Source organism: Aspergillus bombycis (genome assembly GCF_001792695.1).
Source record: "Aspergillus bombycis strain NRRL26010 chromosome Unknown contig00004, whole genome shotgun sequence".
In the NCBI taxonomy this organism is placed as follows: domain Eukaryota; kingdom Fungi; phylum Ascomycota; class Eurotiomycetes; order Eurotiales; family Aspergillaceae; genus Aspergillus; species Aspergillus bombycis.
The window spans coordinates 391412-409570 of record NW_019170006.1 but is presented as its reverse complement, the minus strand read 5'-3'; the positions used below and the strand labels follow the sequence as shown (position 1 = coordinate 409570).

Sequence of the window (18159 nt, the reverse complement as noted above, 5' to 3'; positions counted from 1 at the left end):
TAATGACAATTATGAGTGAAATACATATACCCCGATAGAAATGATCATGTGGCTCTCAGTTATATCGCACCAAGCACAATCTACTGATAGTAGCGATATTAACCAGTTGTAGTTGATGTGTTTGCAATCGGCTGCCATTACTGCCGAGCCTTATCGATAAGAAATTATCACGTGATGACCGCTGCGGCAACTTTTTTTGCGGCAGAATCAATCGTTCTCGCAAAGTCTAGCCGCATAGCAAAGATACTTTTTCTCCCAACTACAGCGGTTTAGGCCATTATTTCGAGGTTCCTGACCGGCCCTAGTCAAGATGTCGTCGGATGAGATTGTCTGGCAGGTTATAAACCAGCAATTCTGTTCCTATAAACTGAAGTAAGTTACTGATGAAAATACTTGCATATCTCCCGCCAAAAAAAAAAAGAAAAGAAAAGAGAAAAGAGCAAAGAGCAAAGAGACACAACAAGCCAATGCGAAGGAGGAACTATATGATAAAGGAATTTTTAAATAGAAAAAAAAACAGATACATCATTTAACTAACATTTCCACCTCTAGAACAACCAAAGGCCAAAATTTCTGCCGAAACGAATACAATGTCAGCGGTCTCTGCAACCGTCAGTCTTGCCCACTGGCCAACTCCCGCTATGCCACAGTGCGGTCGGACCCCGAAACTGGCGTGATGTACCTCTACATGAAGACCGTGGAACGCGCGCACATGCCCAGCAAATGGTGGGAACGGATAAGGCTGTCGTCGAACTACGCAAAGGCGCTGGAGCAACTTGACGAGCGACTAATCTACTGGCCCAAGTTCCTGGTGCACAAGTGCAAGCAGCGTCTTACGAGGCTGACACAGGTGGCTATTCGCATGAAGAAGCTGGCTAAAGAGGAGGAGAGACTGGGGGAGAAGATTGTACCGAAGATGGCGCCTAAGATTCGGCGGAGAGAGGAGACCCGTGAGCGCAAGGCTGAATCGGCGGCTAAGGTCGAGCGGGCGATTGAGAGAGAGCTTATTGAGAGATTGCGCAGTGGTGCTTACGGTGAAGCGCCGCTGAATGTGGAGGAGGGCATTTGGAAGAAGGTTCTTCGCGGCCTGGAGCGCGCGGGTGAGGGTGAGCGTGATGAGGATCTTGATGATGGAGAGTTGGAAGACGAGGAGGAGGAAGGCGTTGGTGAGGTTGAGTACGTTAGCGACCTTGATGAGGAGGAGGATCTGGAAGATATTGAAGATTGGCTGGGTGCGGAGTCGGGAGACTCTAGTGATGATTACGATGACGAGGATGACGAGGACGAGGACAGTGATGATGAGAGCGATGAAGAGGATGCTAGCGAGCACAGCGAGGATGAGAAGAAGAAGCCCGCGCCTGGCTTTAAGAGGAAGCGTCCTGCTCCCCAGGCTAAACCCCGGAAGAAGGGTCCCCGGATCGAGATCGAGTACGAAACCGAGGGTGTTGGCAAGGAGAATCTCTTCGCGTAAGACGGGGGCCTTTCTTGAATATTGGAACATACCAAGTCAAAAAGCATAAAAGCACTCTGGTCTGTTGTATTTTGCACGGCGTTGTCTGGTTGTTGTCTCTGAAGTCACATCTGCTACGATCGGGCGTCATACCCAGTCTCTGCATAGTTTACAAACACCTTCCTGGTCCTGCGGATTTAATATGATTGTTACTCTTATTATTATTTGTTTATTTTTTTTAAAAAAAACAGACTCTCAAGCCCCTTGGGATAAAGTGGTGGTAAGTGATCGTGACCCATGGTAGATATACTCCTGTACTCCTGGAAGACAGACGTCACGTGCAGGGGGTGAAACAAGCGAGTGGAGCGCCAAGTGTAATGACTTAATGAAGCCAAATTAACCTCCTGGCAAAGAGTGTGGCAGACACTTTCTGTCTCCTCCTTGGGCGGCTGTTAGTTGAGATATCGTATCCATTGTCACTGTGACCCGCATTGCCGTAACCGCCAGCTTCGAATCTTCCGTTGAGCATTCCGGTGTTGTCGTATTCAGTTCCGTCCACACCGCATCGTCCTTGCCGCCATCGAACACCCCGCCACTATACGAACATTCGGTGTCACTCCTGAACAACGACGCACAACACGATGTCTTCCTATTTCTCTTCCCTCACGTCCTCATCGGCGATCTCGAATCTCGGCACCCGCCTGACGTCCCTTCGCCGGGCGATCACTCTGGGCGACGAGGCGGACGACCCGGACCACGAGGACTGCTCTCACATCTCCAACGTTCTACGCGCCTATTATAGCGAGAAAGGCCGCCCGTTTCCCGGTTGGCTGCCCCCTAACCCCAAAGCTCCAACGCCTGCGCCGGCCCGGACCATTGCGACGACTCAAATCCAGTCCGGCGCTCATGGTTCGGCTCCTGCAACCTCGATGTATGGTCGTGGTAGTGGTGGTGGATTAGGTGATCTGTGGGGTGATTCGGGCTCGGCACAACCTCCCACCTCTCAAACGGCTAGCTTGCGGCGAGGACGGGCTGCTGGTAGCATGGGTGCGCCGTTGGCGGCCACGAGCAGTGCGCCCCCGGGGTCTTTAGCAACACCACCCAGTCACTCGCCTACCCCGCCGTCGCTGCACCCGGGCGGAGCGCGACCATTGCCCAGCCAGCGAGCTGGATCATATCAATCGCTATCCGGCACTCAACCTCTGGAGCGGGCAGCTTCGGCGCAAGAAAGGCTTCGGGCTAGATTACATGGAGGTCGGTCGCCTAGTCCCGGACAGAACCCGAATAGTCGGCCGGTTTCACCATACTATGGCGGATCGGATCCTACCGCTCGAAAACCGGTTGGGGGAAGGATGCGATGAAAAAAAAAAAAAAAATTTGGAAAAACTAGACAAAAAAAATTGGAGCCCTCCGAAAAAAAAGTTTTTCCCTAGCGGTTCTCTAGAAGTTGGCTTTACCGGGGAAACTAGGAAGAAGTGATCTGACGCAGAGGATGGATATCCCACCAAGAAGGCAGGTACTGCTGGTTAGTGTCTGTGTCTCCGGAGGACGTGACTGTTTTCTTCTTTATTATTTTTCTGTTCGTTGCTTCTCAACTAATTAATGTAATTTGGTGTGCTACTGATACATGTACAGTGTGGAGTACTAGAGACAGGTTAGAGAATACATATCATGAACTTTTTAGCTAATGTGATTGATATCATGTGATTGTACGGAGTATAGGGCGGAAGAACGAACAGCCACCAATGTAACTACTAGTACTGTGTATGGTAAAAGACCGACAACAGGTGGATAATAAAATTTTGACCACGACGGTACGACCATATTCGGAGCAGAGCAAAGTAGCTACCACACTTGTTAGACACAGGAGGGGCAGATTACCTCACGAGAAATGGAGACCCCCCACGTTTTCCAGGGTTAGGACGAATGGTTCGATGAAACTAAGCCTTTCCTGGCGGAATCTTAACTGGGGAACGGGCGAATGAGAGGCTCGGGTGGGCAGGTAGAAGGTTTCTTCGTGCTGGGCGTTTTCTCCCTCTGATTTTCTCTCCGATGACGCTCCATAAATCCCGCAATTGTCCCTCTTCCATTGGACGCATGTTCGACATTTTATATGAAAAAACCCGGAGACTCCCCGAAATTGTACCGTTGCCGGACTCGGCTTCCTGGATTGTCGTAGGTTTTGCCCTCCACGGGGAAGGTTTATTTGCCGTGTGGGGATCGGCGCTCTCCTCTTTTTTATTTTCCTCCTTCCCGATGGTCTCCATGCGGAGTGATTCCGGAGTTCTCACCCAACAACATTCCATCTCCAGGTCTCCTTACTCACGGGGCCCTCTTGTCTTGACGGCACACATTCCTTATTCAACTCGAGAAAGAAAAAAAAAAAGGAAAAAATTTTTTTTTTTCTTTTTAACTCAGGATCATTACGTCTCCACTGCCTCGTTGGCTACCAATCTCATAATCGAGTCATCTAGTCCTTGAGTAGTAATCTACCCCAAGATTTTGAATAGATTCTGCTGCCCCCACAGTCAGGTGCCATCCAGTATGACAAAAGCTTGTAGAGTTCTTGAATGGGGTGACGTGCCTGACAATGGCCTTATAAGTCCCGTGCTGTCTCGGCTGCCCGACCTTCTTCTCGCTTTTCCTTTTCCTTTCCTTTCTTCTTTTCTTCCGTAGTTGCTAAATGATTACTTTCCATCTCCCCTAGTACTCGAGGGACTCTCGTTGGTCTATCGCTTGTTTATAACATCAACACCCCCCTTGTATTATATACTCATAACCTCCCCAGGTATTTCCAACGATATTCAGCCTCCCATCATGGGGTCTCTAAAGGATGTTGAGGCCTCCCATGATGACCACAAGGATGCCACGGCCGTGGAGATGGATGATATCCTCCAGGACCCCAAGGGCACTGCTGCCTTTGACGAGGCTGCCATGGACATGGAGCTCCAACAACTGGAGAACCAGTTGCAGGAATTGAAGACGTCGCGCTTCGAGGTCTCCCTGTCCAACCCGGCCTACTTCACTTATATCTTAGTCGCATTTGCCTCCATGGGAGGTTTGCTCTCCGGCCTGGACCAGTCCTTGATCAGTGGTGCCAACCTCTACATGCCTGATGACCTGCACTTGTCTGACTCGGACGCCAGCTTGGTTAATGCCGGTATGCCGCTGGGTGCCGTGGGAGGTGCGCTAATCCTTTCTCCAGCCAACGAGTACTTGGGCCGTCGTATGGCGATTATTGTATCGTGCATCCTCTACACCATTGGTGCTGCCTTGGAGGCCGGTGCCGTCAACTTTGGCATGATGTTTGCGGGCCGTTTCATTCTGGGTATGGGTGTCGGTCTGGAGGGTGGTACCGTTCCGGTTTATGTTGCTGAATGTGGTATGTAACCAAACATCTGCCCTGTTCTCACTGCAGTCGGGCTCCATCCGCTAACGATTACAGTCCCATCACGGATCCGTGGTAACCTGGTCTCGCTGTATCAGCTAAACATTGCCTTGGGCGAGGTCCTTGGTTATGCGGTTGCTGCCATCTTCCTCGACGTCAAGGGCAACTGGCGCTATATTCTTGGCTCGTCCCTGGTCTTCTCAACCATTCTTTTCGTCGGGATGCTTTTCTTGCCCGAAAGTCCTCGTTTCTTGATGCACAAGAACAGACCAGTGGAAGCATATGGCGTTTGGAAAAAGATTCGTGGCTTCGAGGATATAGATGCCAAGAGCGAGTTCCTCAGCATGCGCCAGTCGGTGGAATCGGAGAACGAGGAGCAGCAGAACACCAAGAAGTACGCCTGGATGGACTTCTTTACTAACCCTCGAGCTCGCCGCGCCATGGTCTACGCCAACATCATGATTGTCCTCGGCCAGTTAACGGGTGTGAACGCCGTAATGTACTACATGGGTACTCTTATGGAAAACATTGGTTTCGATAAACGTAACAGTGTCTTCATGTCGCTAGTGGGTGGTGGTTCTTTGCTGATCGGCACGATCCCCGCGGTCATGTACATGGAGAAATTCGGTCGGCGTTACTGGGCCAATACCATGCTGCCGTGTTTCTTTATCGGTCTTGTTTTGGTTGGTGTGGGTTATCAAATCAATCCCGATCGGAACCCAGTGGCCGCCCAGGGTGTCTACCTCACCGGCATCATCCTCTACATGGGTTTCTTTGGCTCGTACGCTTGTCTGACCTGGGTTATCCCATCTGAGGTGTTCCCCACCTACCTTCGTAGTTATGGCATGACTACTGCTGACGCCAACCTGTTCCTCTGCTCGTTCATCGTCACATACAACTTCACCGCCATGATGAAATCTATGACCCGTATCGGTCTCACTCTGGCTTCTACGGTGGTATCGCCGCAATCGGCTGGGTCTACCAGGTCATCTTCATGCCGGAAACAAAGAACAAGTCTTTGGAAGAGATCGACGAGTTGTTCTCTAAACCCACGTCATACATCGTCAAGGAGAACATGAAGAGTACTGCGCAGGTCATCCGGGATCTCTCCCATTTCCGGTTCAAGAAAGTGTTCAGTCCTTAGTCTCAACAGGAGCCCCGTTCTTATCTCAATCTGCTTGGGGCTGTGATATACGCCGCCAGGGATATCTCTCTTCTTCAACGATTCAGAAGCAGAGGTGATGAGCAATGCTGTGTCATGATCTGTATGCATCATGCTTATGTTTGCATGTCTGGGGAGTTACTATCTGCAGTAGACATTAGCCTTTCTGGTTATTAATATATATGTACTAAATCAACCCTTCCCTCAAATGGAGCACCCCAGGTACCATGAAACCTTTCTTGTGATGATGCCTTTCCAAACTCACGTAGTATACAAACGGTGCGAGTTTTAACTTTTAGGTGGCGTTTAGGGTAAATACACCCTATACCCTACATAGCTTACAGAGTATTGTATTTAGATATTCTTTTAACCCCTATTAAACTGGTCTAGCCTCTACACTGCGCCGCTCTTCAACCTTTTCAGGAGTTGCTAGAACAGGTAGACTAGCCATGTGATTTTGATGTAGGGCCACGATGTAGACGTGGTAGTAAATCTTAGCAATAGATAATAAGACTTAATTACATCCATCGTCCAGCCGTCCTCATTCTTTTCATACTGCAAAGAATAGTGTGCTGTTTGAATGCTCGGGGCCGATGCCACTTTCTATTATACGATACAGCATCAAGGGAAGAGCCTGCGGGCTTTCAGAAGGAAAAAAAAAAAAGGTAAATCAGTTGAATTCTATGTTATATATCAACCATGACAGTGCCTCAGTGGCAGTATCAAAAGGTACAGTTGCTACAGGTATACAGTAAATATCAGAAGTGAAAAAGCGCTCGCTCCAAACACCTTTTAACCGATGAAATATTCTTATCACATGCGAGAAGAGCAGTAGCGGGCGGTGGTGGTAAGTAGGGAGCAGAATCAAGTGAGGAAGGGAGATAAGAGGCTAAGATGATTAAGTTAGCCCCTCACTTTCCGGTAGCTTGGAGGATGCCAGGATCGTTGAATCAACTTTCCAGCCCAGACGGGGATGATGGCCACGGCGACAACGGCGACGACACGCCAGACCCAATCCACAGTGATCACGAACTGCAGGTCGAAGTATTCGCCGAGGAAGGGGACGCTGGCAGCGTACAGGAGGGCTGTGCCTAGGAGGCAGAAGATCATTACAGGGTGCCAGGTAGTGATGGCGATAGCGACCATTAGAAGTTCGTTGATAACCAGGGCGGTGAATGATACGCTGATGAGTCGGGGTCCTGCGATTGTGTCTAGGAGGATCTGGGAGAGGCCTTGGATTACGGCCCCCTGGTATACGGAGATCAGGACCCAGGTGAAGAAAGAGCGATAACTTAGACTGCGGCCGGATTTGAGTTCTTTGTACAGTTCGGGGTAGAGGTTGGCGAGGTGTTCATCCACGTCACGATCAAGGACCAGGGAGAAAACGGGGGCGTTGGTGTAAACGGTAGCATAACCGACCATGAGCCAGTTGATAAAGAGACCCTTGGGATCAAAGTGACTGGCAATGCTGTACATGGTCTGGCAGGCGCTGATGATAAGACCGCGATGCATGATAAACTGTGCTAGTTTGGCAGACCGTTTGTAGGAATTGCGTCCGTGCCAGACCAGGAGCTTGGTGAGATGGTGGAACTGCGTAATGCTGAAATCTGCTGCAAGGGAAGCCTGGCGTCCTTCTTTACCGACGATGCCAATTCCCACATCAGCCGACTGAATCATGGACACATCGTTGCCACCATCTCCTATGCAACAGACTCGCTTTTTGGTATGCTGACGGATCAAGTCTGCAACCTCAGCTTTCTGGGTTGGGGAACATCGACACGCAACAACAGCGGGCAACAAGACTGCAACTGATATGAACGCTGACCGGAATTGACCAAGCATGAGAGAGAGCGATTCGCCATCAATAAGCAAGCAACAGTCAGTTTTGTTACGCAGAAAATCCAAAGCTTCCTGGGCAGCCGATTTGTCTTTGACTTTGGTGACAGTATGGATGTACTGTCCTCTGGCAACTAATTTCGCAGAAATAGCCACACAACGTGCTGTCTCCACCTTGTCCCCTGTCAACATCCAGATTTTGATTCCAGCGTTGCGGAGAAGTTCTAGTGACGGCTTAACATCTCTTTGCAAACGGTCTTCGACTCCAGTCACTCCGAGGAGTTCCAGGTCTCGTTCAAGATACTCGCTGATGACCTTGGCCATACCGACGTCCCGTCCTTGGAGAGCAAGCGACGCTTGCTTAAACTTCGCATCGAATTCCTGATATTGCTGCAAGGAAAGCCGTTTCCTTCCCACAACCAGAGTGCGCAGGCCCTCCCGAGCCATGTTTGCAGTTTCCTCATCAAGCCAATCGTTTGCTGCAACGATCGAGGTCATAACCGTGTCTGCGCCCTTTTGATAAAACCAGATCTCGGGTCCTTGTTTGGGAGATTCTAATATTCCACCATCTGTCTCAAATTGCACGATAATTCCCATACGTTTGCTATCCGAAGTGAAAGGAAATATCTCAAGTATGCGAACACGTACAACGACGCTTCGGGTGTGTGTAGATTCGAGAACAATCGTCTGGCGGTCACGATAGGCCAGTTTGAGCCCAACATCCTCGGTGTACCGGACAATTGCAATTTCATCCGGCGAAGAGGCTTGGTAGTTTGTTACTTTCACACCATCTTCTTCATCTGTTGTCGGTGTAACATTGTGGCACAAAGCAAGAGCGAGTATAACATCCCTGACACGCGAACCGATTTCTCTCCGTGTGCGAGGGGCTGTTCCAACTCCTGTTTGAGTTCCAAACGGTGTTGAAGGAGTAGTCAATGAGCTACCAGAAAAGCTTTGTTTTACATATGAGGCCACCTCATCCATGGCGTCGTTTGCATATGACACGGTTCCAACATGGATTTTCTTCAACTCCATTTCTGCCAAAGTCAGTTGACTAACACTTTATCCAAAGAAGGGAGAGAGACTCACCGTTCTGGGTCAAGGTTCCCGTCTTGTCCGACAACAGGTACTCGATTCTACCAAGATCCTCAGGTATAGTGCTGGTTCTTACAACAGTACCAGGTATATCCTTGTCCCGCTCAATGAAACGGCCGTACACCGATTTGGCCATATCCAAGTTGACACGCAAGCTCATGGGGATAATCGTAGAGAAGAGGATGAGATAAATCATGATCGCAACATACCACTCTTTATCGTTAGTTGGCTGAAACCCTTCCAAGGCAACCAAGATAATCGACAGGGTGAGAGTCAAAGCGCATAGAATTTTGGTCAAGTTGTTGATTTCATACTCTAACAGCCCTACTTTGGAGCGAGATGGGGATGTTGAAAGTGCCGCTCGTGTCTGTGAACCAGTATAGATAATGACGGCATATGTTATCGTATTTGAGGCAAGGACCGTATTGGCCCAGGCCGTGTTATCGATCGTTAGCGGAGCAGATTTGGATTGAACTCCTTCGTTACCAGAATCATCATCTGCCTTATCAACATGGGGATCGTAAAATCCGACAGGAGGCCCTAACTCAATAGTGCCAACAAATTCATTTACACTTTTATCCGGTGCGCTTGCAGTCACTTTCAACCGGGAGAGGTCCGTAAGTGGAAGGGTTTGCGATAGTACTGATGGCAGACGTAGTTTCCAGTCGGTTTCACCGTCCAGCTGATCTGTACGTATGAACGTATCGCTAGCCGACGATGCGTTCGTAGTTTCTGCTGCAGTACTCGAGCTAGGCTCCGCCGCAGGCGGTGCTGAACTTTGGTCCGCCTGTATAAGATCTGTGGATGCCTCTGCCACGGTGTCCTGGTGAGTCGTGTCATTCGAGACACTTTTTAAGATCACAACATCGGCAGGAAGGCGTTGGTTCTTTCGGATTTTCAAGACATCACCAACTTTCAGGTCCCGAGATTTCTTAGTAACTTGCAAGGAATTTGCAATCTCGGAGTTAACATTGCCGGACGCAGAAACCGCCTGCCTCTCAAGAGGCTTATCAAATGCTAGAACAGAAAACTCCTCTGCATTCGCCTCTGCGTCCCTTCGCCGTCGACCGATATCATCCAAAGCCTCTTTCCCAAGAGATATGGAAACGACAAACGCCAATGGCGCAATGTAAGAGGACATGTAGCCTATCCGAAGCACAGGAATAATCTGTGAAAGCGCGACAAGGAGGAAATAGATGTTGAAAAAGAACGAGAATTCGTTGTACAATGTACGGGGCAAGAAACTCCACGGAGTATATTTTGCATTCGAAACGATATTAGGCGGGTATTTGGACCTTTGTGCCTGTCCTACAAAAACATCGCGGGGAGGCTTCGCTATCGCAGTTTCACTCTCAGTTGATGCCGAAGAGCCAAAGAACAAACTTGCTATTTTCGCACCCGGAAATCGGAATCGACGACCCCTATGCGGCACCCGCTCGGTATCCGGAAACGAGGAACTGGACTCATGTCGACCTTCCTCCAGTAGGGGCGCATTGTCATCAGTATAATTGCGAGAGCTCGTGTGGGACCTTCGCAGGTCGTCGTCATCTCGATCTTCGAGCAAACGATCCATGTCCTCCGATCCCCTGTACGTCCCGGAGTGACTCCGGCCCCACACTCGATCTCTTACGCCCAGGCGCAAATTCCTCAGCGCAATCCCTGGTCCATGGTCTCTTAGTCTCGTCGGTTCGTCTGTTGAGCGTGGGGAGTGAATTGTTGCCGTGGTTGGATCAAGCTCCTCCAAGTCAAGGTCGTCGTCCGAACCAGAATCACCAGCAATGCTGGCTCGGGCGTGGGGTTTAAGTAATCGGATGATGAAGGCATGATGAACAGATCACAGACAAATGCGGTGTAAGTCCCCACATCCAGGGGAGCAGTCCTCAAGCTCCTGCACTAGCAAATGATATCATGTCACGTCGAGTTGCATCCAAGACTTTTCAGCATGAGCATTGTTGATGTGGTAGGGAGATATTCGGGGTTTGGTCGCGCAAGATATCGGCGGTGTGGTTATCGGATGGGGCGCAGAAACGAAATGAAGAGGTACAGGAGATATATTTGGGTCTATTATTGTGAAGAGCAAGGGCGTTCGTAATCTCGAGTGATGGTGGCCTAGAGTATGGAGATGTTAATACCTTAGTCAGGAAGGGCAGTAGTGGAGGTGTCCAATCACATGATTGGATGGTCGCAGGAGACGTGTACTAATTGTGGCGCATCAATAAATAGGGTGCGTTGTGAAACAGCGATGTCATAAGTGTAATTAAATGGTTAAGATTATATCCAGGACCACGGTCTTGCATTGGTTGATTTTCAAAAGGGCATAGTAGGTATTCCTGGGGAATTGTAATTGTGGCTAGTACTCCATAGGTGCTTACGGTGCATAAAAATTACATTTCTTGGGAGTTAAGTTAATGGCGCATCAATTCAATTAGTACTACGTACTAGTAGTTACTGGTTATCCACTGTAATTATGGGCTATAACTAATCAGGTTGACAATTGGGATGATACTGTCTGGCAGAAATATTTCTACCGCCCCGGGTACCGCCCAACCACTTTCCCCTGTTTTCCCTTTCATTTTCCCTAGGCCTCACTAGCTAGTTGGTTTGTAACAAGAATAAATATCGCTTTAGTCTTTTCTTTTGAGCCATTAGGAACAACAATTTGGTTGCATCGGTTTCACAGAATATTTACATTGTCAAAAGTTCGGTTGACAGTAGGGCGGTCCCGCTTTTCTGCTTCACAGTGCTGCACTGCCATGCAGACACGTGACCATGTAAACGGAATAGGTGGCCCTTCCGCCTGGAACATTAATCCCCCGCCCCGGGTGACGGGCGCGTCCCAAGGGCCCGATAGGTCAATAATAGTTAACTAGTAGTAGTATCATAAGAGAGAATCCGGAAGTCCGTCACGGAATCAGCTGTTGGATTCCCAAAGTCGTGGTTATTGTTCTTCCTGGATATGCGGCCATGAGTCCTTGTTTCTTTTGATTTTTTGTGATGAACTAGTTCAACGCAAGCCGTGTACATTTCTTATTTCATGTTTTACTAATAAAATAATTCTACGCCGTTGCCATTTTGCCTCGTCGGTCCTGCCAGGGTGAGTTTTGGAAACGTGTCATGCGATCTATTTTAAGCTAATATTTTACCGCCGAGTTAGATCTTATATCCAGCAAACATGGCTCATAATGAGGTATCGGCCGCCTGGCATCCGGCTCTCAGATCGGAGGATGGCGTATCCTCGAATGCGCCTATCTCGGACGACCTAACACAGGACTCGAAAGATTCAACAACAGAATCTGCCACCGAGCTCAACTCCCCCCAGGCATTTATCCAAGAGAACGATTTTCATAGCAGCTCTGCATCCCCAAATACCGATGCTTCTGTTGACGTGCAGCCTACAGCCGTCCCGGCCGTAATGGACTTAGATACTCCGCCGCATGCTGAGCAAGTCTTGACTGAAGAGATTGCCCGAGAGAACAATGCAGAGAATTCTGCGCAGGAAGATATCCCAGGCCATCAGGAGGGGTTACCGCAAACAATGTCCGATGAGCCTCGTGCTATCGAGACTTCTGAGGAAAGCGCGCCTGTGTTTGGGGGCGACGCGAATGGGTCTCCCGATACCACGACTCCTGATAATGTGATGGACGAATCCTTTCCAGCAGAACATAACACTACAGAGCGTCGTGAGGATAATGACGCAGCTTCTTGGTTCAATGAACAAGTTGATAAAGGTGACCGTCTGACTACCAACGAATTTGTGAATGACGATAACCAAGACTTTTGGGGAAGCCCTACAAATGGTGATGCCGGGGACGACTTTTTCAGCCAGCTGAAAACCCAAACCAAACCAATTTATATCCCACCAGAAACAGAATCTAGATATGAGGAGGGTGTTCCGTTGCTAGATAATACTTTGGAGTCACCAGCCCAGCCTTATGTGAAGGAAGAGAGTCAGATCGATGAACTGTTCGAGAATGACGGTGACGATGAAGGTGGAGCATTCTTCAATGAGGTTCAAGGATCTGTACCAGAAGAGGAAGCAGAACCTTCCCCCCATATTACTCGCAAGAGTACCACACAAGTCATCGGCTCGCTTGACGCTTACCCCGACTCTCCGGTCAGCGCCGCATCCCCAACAGCTCAGGAATTTGACAATATCTTGGCGGCGGCTGCATCAGAGAACCAGACCAAGGAAGATCTTTCTGACGATGATTTGGCTGCAAAGTGGCAGGCTGAGCTGTCTAATGACCAACCTGAGAAGGGTTCAGAAGATGACTTGGCTGCTAGGTGGCAAGCAGCGCTTGATGACGATGACGATTTGCTTCTGGAGGACGAGATTGGCGAGGGCTCGAACAATCGTCAAGAGTCGCTTTCTCAGAATCTAAATGGGAGTGTCCACGAGACGACCCAAGCAACCCTGAGCAGTCCCTTCGGTACTCCGCAGAGCTCAGCGCGACCTCAGGCGCAACCCACCAGTTACACGCCACATCAGCCATCCACATCGGATTTACTACAAGGGATACCAGGCATTGGTCCTCAATCAAGTGTCGCTCCAATGCAAGACTATTTTGCAACCCCGCCCCAGCCGCGGCCGACCGCAAAGAGAGCAGAGAGCTTTGCAGAACGCTCTAAAGAAGGCTACAAGTCACCCTACGACCTGCCAGATGATCTTACTCGTCCTCGCAAACCCGTAGTTGCCCACAAACCGGCTGTCGCGCATCCTGGTAGCATGCCACCACCACCACCTCGGAGTAGCAGTATCCCAGGGCCTCCTCCCAATGTCCCAGGAGTACCTACTCCACCTCCGGCGGCAACGTCAGTTCCAGCGCCACCTGTCACAACACCTAAGAACTTCTATGAAGAACTACCTTTGCCGCCCCCTCGGCCAAAATCCCGTCCCGCGAGCTCGGGACGCTATACGCCTACTGCTAATATAGTGACGTCCCCGCCATCCTACTCGCAGCCGCCGCCCCCGGCGAACCCATATGCTAGTCTCTCTCCTCCTCCGCAGGCAGTGGTAGTGCTGGTTCTGAATCTCAGTTGCAACAGCCAGAACGCTTAGATCCGTATGCAAATCTATTGGGCCCAAGTGCTCCTGGCGCCCCGGCAGCGCCTAGTGCAGCGTCGCGTTACTCACCTAAACCACCTACTATACAACCTGGGACCAAACCTCCATCGGCACCCAGGTATTCCCCAGCACCACCTCGTACCCGCTATGCTTCTCAGCCATCTAGTGTCTCTAGTCAGGGGACTGTTTTGCCGTTCCAACCACGTACCTCAAGTCCGTTGGCTCATCATGAAAAAGTCTCATACCAACCGCCAGAGGGCCTTGCTATCAGATCCGCTCAAGAACCAGCATCTAGCTATGCTCCCATCGGTATGCAGCCGCATCCGGATGAGCAGGAAGTTTCTAACTCTATCACAGCCCCCGTTGGTGCTGTAGGTTCAGCTGCTGCGACGGCGGTTCCTGAAAATGTGTCGGCAGCTCTTCAGCCCACCTCACCTCCGAGGACTTCATATGCTCCTCCATCGTATATAAATGAGTTTTCAAAGCGTGTTGCTCCTATGGCTAGTCCTCCACCGGCGGTTGTGCCTCCTACTGGTGACGCTCAATTTGTTCCGCCTCGCAGGTCACAAACTCAATCCCCTAGCCAACAGGCATCGGCTCTAGGTTTATCTGTGCCCTCGGATCCTTTACAGCGGCCTGCTTCGGTTCATGCTCCCGCTTCCCCAACGAAGTCCGCCAACCCCTACGCGCCGTCTCAGGTTTCTCTCCATCACCGTGTTCCGTCGCAACAGCTTGAGTTCATCCCACCGAATGATGGACAGGAATTGGATCCACTTGAGCGATGGAAAGGCGCCCCAATTGTCAAGTTTGGATTTGGTGGCTCTATAACGTCATGTTTCCCAAAGCATGTACCTCGATATGCTGCTGGTCAAGCCGCGCCAAAAATCAAGTCTACCCCAGGGGAAGTGAAAATATTTCCAGTCAACGATTGGGTGCCTATCACTGAAGGCATTGTACAACATCCCGGCCCACTGAAACACAAGTCCAAGAAGAAGGACCTAATTGCCTGGCTTTCGAGTAAAATTGCGGCATTCGAAAATGAGGGCATCTCTGAAGCAGCTCAATTACACCCTGAGTCTTCGAAACGACATGACGAGAAAATATTGCTGTGGAAGATTGTTCGAGCGTTGGTTGAACACGATGGTGCCTTGGAAGGATCAGCTGAGATAGAAAAGTCGTTACGCTACATTATATTCCCTCACCTGCAAAGTTCAGAGTCGGAGCCGACTTCCGGAGTCAACCTCCCAGCCTTCAATGCTTTGCCGCCACTGAACGCCCCCTCCCAATCAGATGCTACTGACAGCCAGTCAATAGAGAGCATTCGCAATAGCCTTCTTGTGGGTAACCGGGAGAAAGCTGTATGGGATGCGGTGGACAATCGTCTATGGGGACATGCTATGATAATCGCCTCAACCCTCGATAGGTCTGTTTGGAAGCAGGTCGTTCAAGAATTTGTCAGACGTGAAGTCAAATCTACGACTGGTAACTCAGAATCCCTTGCAGCACTCTATGAAATCTTCGCTGGAAATGTCGATGAAAGCGTTGATGAGCTTGTTCCCCCGTCGGCAAGAGCGGGATTCCAGATGGTCAGTAAAGCTGGTGGACAAGGGCCGTCTAAAAATGCCCTTGAAGGTCTGGATAGCTGGAGGGATACGTTAGGGCTAGTTTTGAGCAACCGCAGTCCCGAAGACCACAAGGCCCTGTTGGCCCTCGGTCGACTGCTGTTATCATACGGCCGGACGGAAGCTGCTCATATTTGTTTTATGTTTTCACGAGCCGCGGTATTTGGCGGTGCTGATGACCCACAAACGAGTATAGTTCTATTGGGAGCCGACCACCAACATCTACCCTTGAACGTGTTGCAGGATGATGATGCGATCTTGCTTACCGAAGCATATGAATATGCAGTTTCAGTCTTGGCAGGATCTCCTACATCTACATTACCACATCTGTTGGCGTTCAAACTCATTCGTGCTTGCTCCCTTGCAGAGAATGGTCGCAAATCTGAAGCTTTGCAGTACGCCGATGCCATTACAGCAGCTCTAAAGGCAACTACAAAGCCATCTGGCTATCACAACCAACACCTGCTTTTCGGAGTAGACGAGCTCTCGGCGCGCTTGAGACAAACGACCAGCGACAGTGGGTCTTCTTGGATCTCCAGACCAAGCATGGAGAAGGTTTCTGGCTCGATGTGGGCCAAGTTCAACAGTTTCGTTGCTGGTGAAGATAGTGATGCCGCCTCAACGGGTTCCGGAAAAGCTGGAGATGGAGATATTGGGCCGTTTGCTAAGTTTTCCGGCACTCCAACCGTCAGTCGGTCGCCATCCGTGTCGGACTTTGGGCCCTACTCTTTGCCTGCAGCCCAGTCGGTGCCAGGCAGCGGTCCTTCCCGATATCAACCGGGCAACCAATACATCCCCAATTCTTCCCCTGAACAATATCGTGGAAGATCATCTCTTGATTCCCAGAGATCATCGTCGTTCGGGTTCCCGTTTGGGCAACGACGAGGTTCCCAAGAACCATCGACACCTGTTGAAAGCGGCGTGTATCAAGGTGGCCCACTTTACGGGTCTCCATCTGCCGCAGGCTATCAATCTACCCCCCTCAAGCGTCATATATGCCTCTGGCGCCTGTTGTGGAAGATTCAATTTCTCAGCCCTACCCTGTCGAACCTGCCCCAATGCAAGGATCTCCGGTGAATATATCACCCTATCAACCCCCTGTTAATGAGTCCTTTGGTGAACCTCTTGATCAAACTTTGGCGGCAGTGCCTGCACCTAGCGTAGCCGGCTACGTTCCGCCCGGAGCCGGTAGTGGTTATGAACCGCCTTCCGTCGAAATTAGCGCAGTTCCTACATTGGACACTGCGGAAGAGCCCACGCATCAGGATGTCCTAAAAAAGAAGAAGTCCTTCATGGACGATGATGATGACGATGACCTTGCGGCGCGTGCAGCCGCTATTCAGAAGGCTGAGAAGGCACGCAAAGACCGCGAAGCCGATGAGGCGTTCAGAAAAGCTGCAGAAGCTGATGGTAAGTTCTGTCCTTAGATGTTAATACTTGGGCATGTTACTGATTTGTCTGTTACAGCCAAGAGACCCCCCGCCGCAGCGAAGAAATCATGGTTTGGTGGTTGGTTTGGAGCAAAGAAAGAGAACGAGAACAACAACAACAACAACAACTCGGGGGGCCCTATCCGTGCCAAACTCGGCGAGGAAAACTCTTTTTATTATGACAAGGAGTTGAAGAAATGGGTCAACAAGAAAGACCCGAACAGCGCCATTGTATCACGTGGCACACCACCGCCACCCAAAGCGCCAGGTCCTCCTAGCAGAAGTGCCAGTGGCAGCACTGCACCTCCTGCAGCAAGCATGGGTTTGGGGCTTGATAGTAGGCCCCCATCGTCTGCAGGTGCTGCTCCCCCGTTACTATCCAGCAGCCCAGCACCCCCCTCGCTTGCTGCCCCCCCACCTATGCTAGGCACTGCTCGGTCAGCCTCTACTGGTGCAGCCATGCCCACGCCACCAATGGGCTCCTCTTTGCCCCCTCCTCGCCCTGCAACATCATTGAGCAATGCCAGCTCCATAGATGACCTTCTTGGAGCACCACAGGCGCGCAAGGGCGCTCCTGCTAAAGGACGAAAGAAAGGCCGATATGTCGATGTGATGGCGAAGTAGGTTGGCCAGCCTACTAGATGCAGGGTCTTTATTTTTTTTCTTTTGTGTGATCATGTCTTACGATTTTCCTAATTCCCGGCCCCACGCTACTTTTTGCACATCGTGAAGCGCATACGGCTTGCGTGTGCTATAGAATTCTTCTACCCGCCTGCACAAAAGTCTTGCATAGTGCGTTGCCTCGATGAGGAGCACATTCTTCTTCTCGACCCCATTGCATGACCGATATATTCCCGTGTACAATAAATATTTGCATATGCACCTTATGCAGTGCTTATTGCTTCCCTTATTCCCCTTGATGATTGCTTTGCTTACACCTCTGTCCATTTGGGATCTTGGCATGAGGGCTTGAACCGAAGGCTTTCTGCTGCCTCGAGTTTCACGGAACATGAACGTTTATTATTTGAACATTTTAATAGTATTATAATAATTTCGACCTTCGGACGCTCGGTGTTATGTGCGTTTGTATTGCGCGTACCTTTTGCATACA

The 18159-nt window shown here is 50.2% G+C and overlaps 5 protein-coding genes across 5 annotated transcripts; 4 read left to right on the top strand and 1 right to left on the bottom strand.

Moving 5' to 3' along the window:
* Positions 1-310: 310 nt before the first annotated feature.
* On the top strand, positions 311-1471 carry ABOM_001171 (ribosome biosynthesis protein MAK16; the record flags this gene model as incomplete). The annotated part of the gene is made up of 2 exons (XM_022528301.1): positions 311-372; positions 553-1471. The coding sequence occupies 2 exons, from the start codon at positions 311-313 to the stop codon at positions 1469-1471; spliced, it is 981 nt and encodes a 326-aa protein (XP_022393902.1).
* Positions 1472-2091: 620 nt separating this feature from the next.
* ABOM_001170 (uncharacterized protein) lies at positions 2092-2811 on the top strand (the record flags this gene model as incomplete). The annotated part of the gene is made up of 1 exon (XM_022528300.1): positions 2092-2811. One exon carries the CDS (start codon positions 2092-2094, stop codon positions 2809-2811), a length of 720 nt encoding a protein of 239 aa, XP_022393901.1.
* Positions 2812-4267: 1456 nt separating this feature from the next.
* On the top strand, positions 4268-5982 carry ABOM_001169 (putative MFS sugar transporter; the record flags this gene model as incomplete). The annotated part of the gene is made up of 3 exons (XM_022528299.1): positions 4268-4832; positions 4896-5794; positions 5854-5982. 3 exons carry the CDS (start codon positions 4268-4270, stop codon positions 5980-5982), a joined length of 1593 nt encoding a protein of 530 aa, XP_022393940.1.
* Positions 5983-6903: 921 nt separating this feature from the next.
* On the bottom strand, positions 6904-10504 carry ABOM_001168 (aminophospholipid-translocating P4-type ATPase NEO1; the record flags this gene model as incomplete). The annotated part of the gene is made up of 2 exons (XM_022528298.1): positions 6904-8873; positions 8926-10504. 2 exons carry the CDS (start codon positions 10502-10504, stop codon positions 6904-6906), a joined length of 3549 nt encoding a protein of 1182 aa, XP_022394024.1.
* A 1599-nt stretch (positions 10505-12103) lies between these two features.
* On the top strand, positions 12104-17672 carry sec16 (COPII coat assembly protein SEC16; the record flags this gene model as incomplete). Its single annotated transcript, XM_022528297.1, has 4 exons — positions 12104-13864; positions 13921-16549; positions 16606-17028; positions 17086-17672. 4 exons carry the CDS (start codon positions 12104-12106, stop codon positions 17670-17672), a joined length of 5400 nt encoding a protein of 1799 aa, XP_022394009.1.
* Positions 17673-18159: the final 487 nt, after the last annotated feature.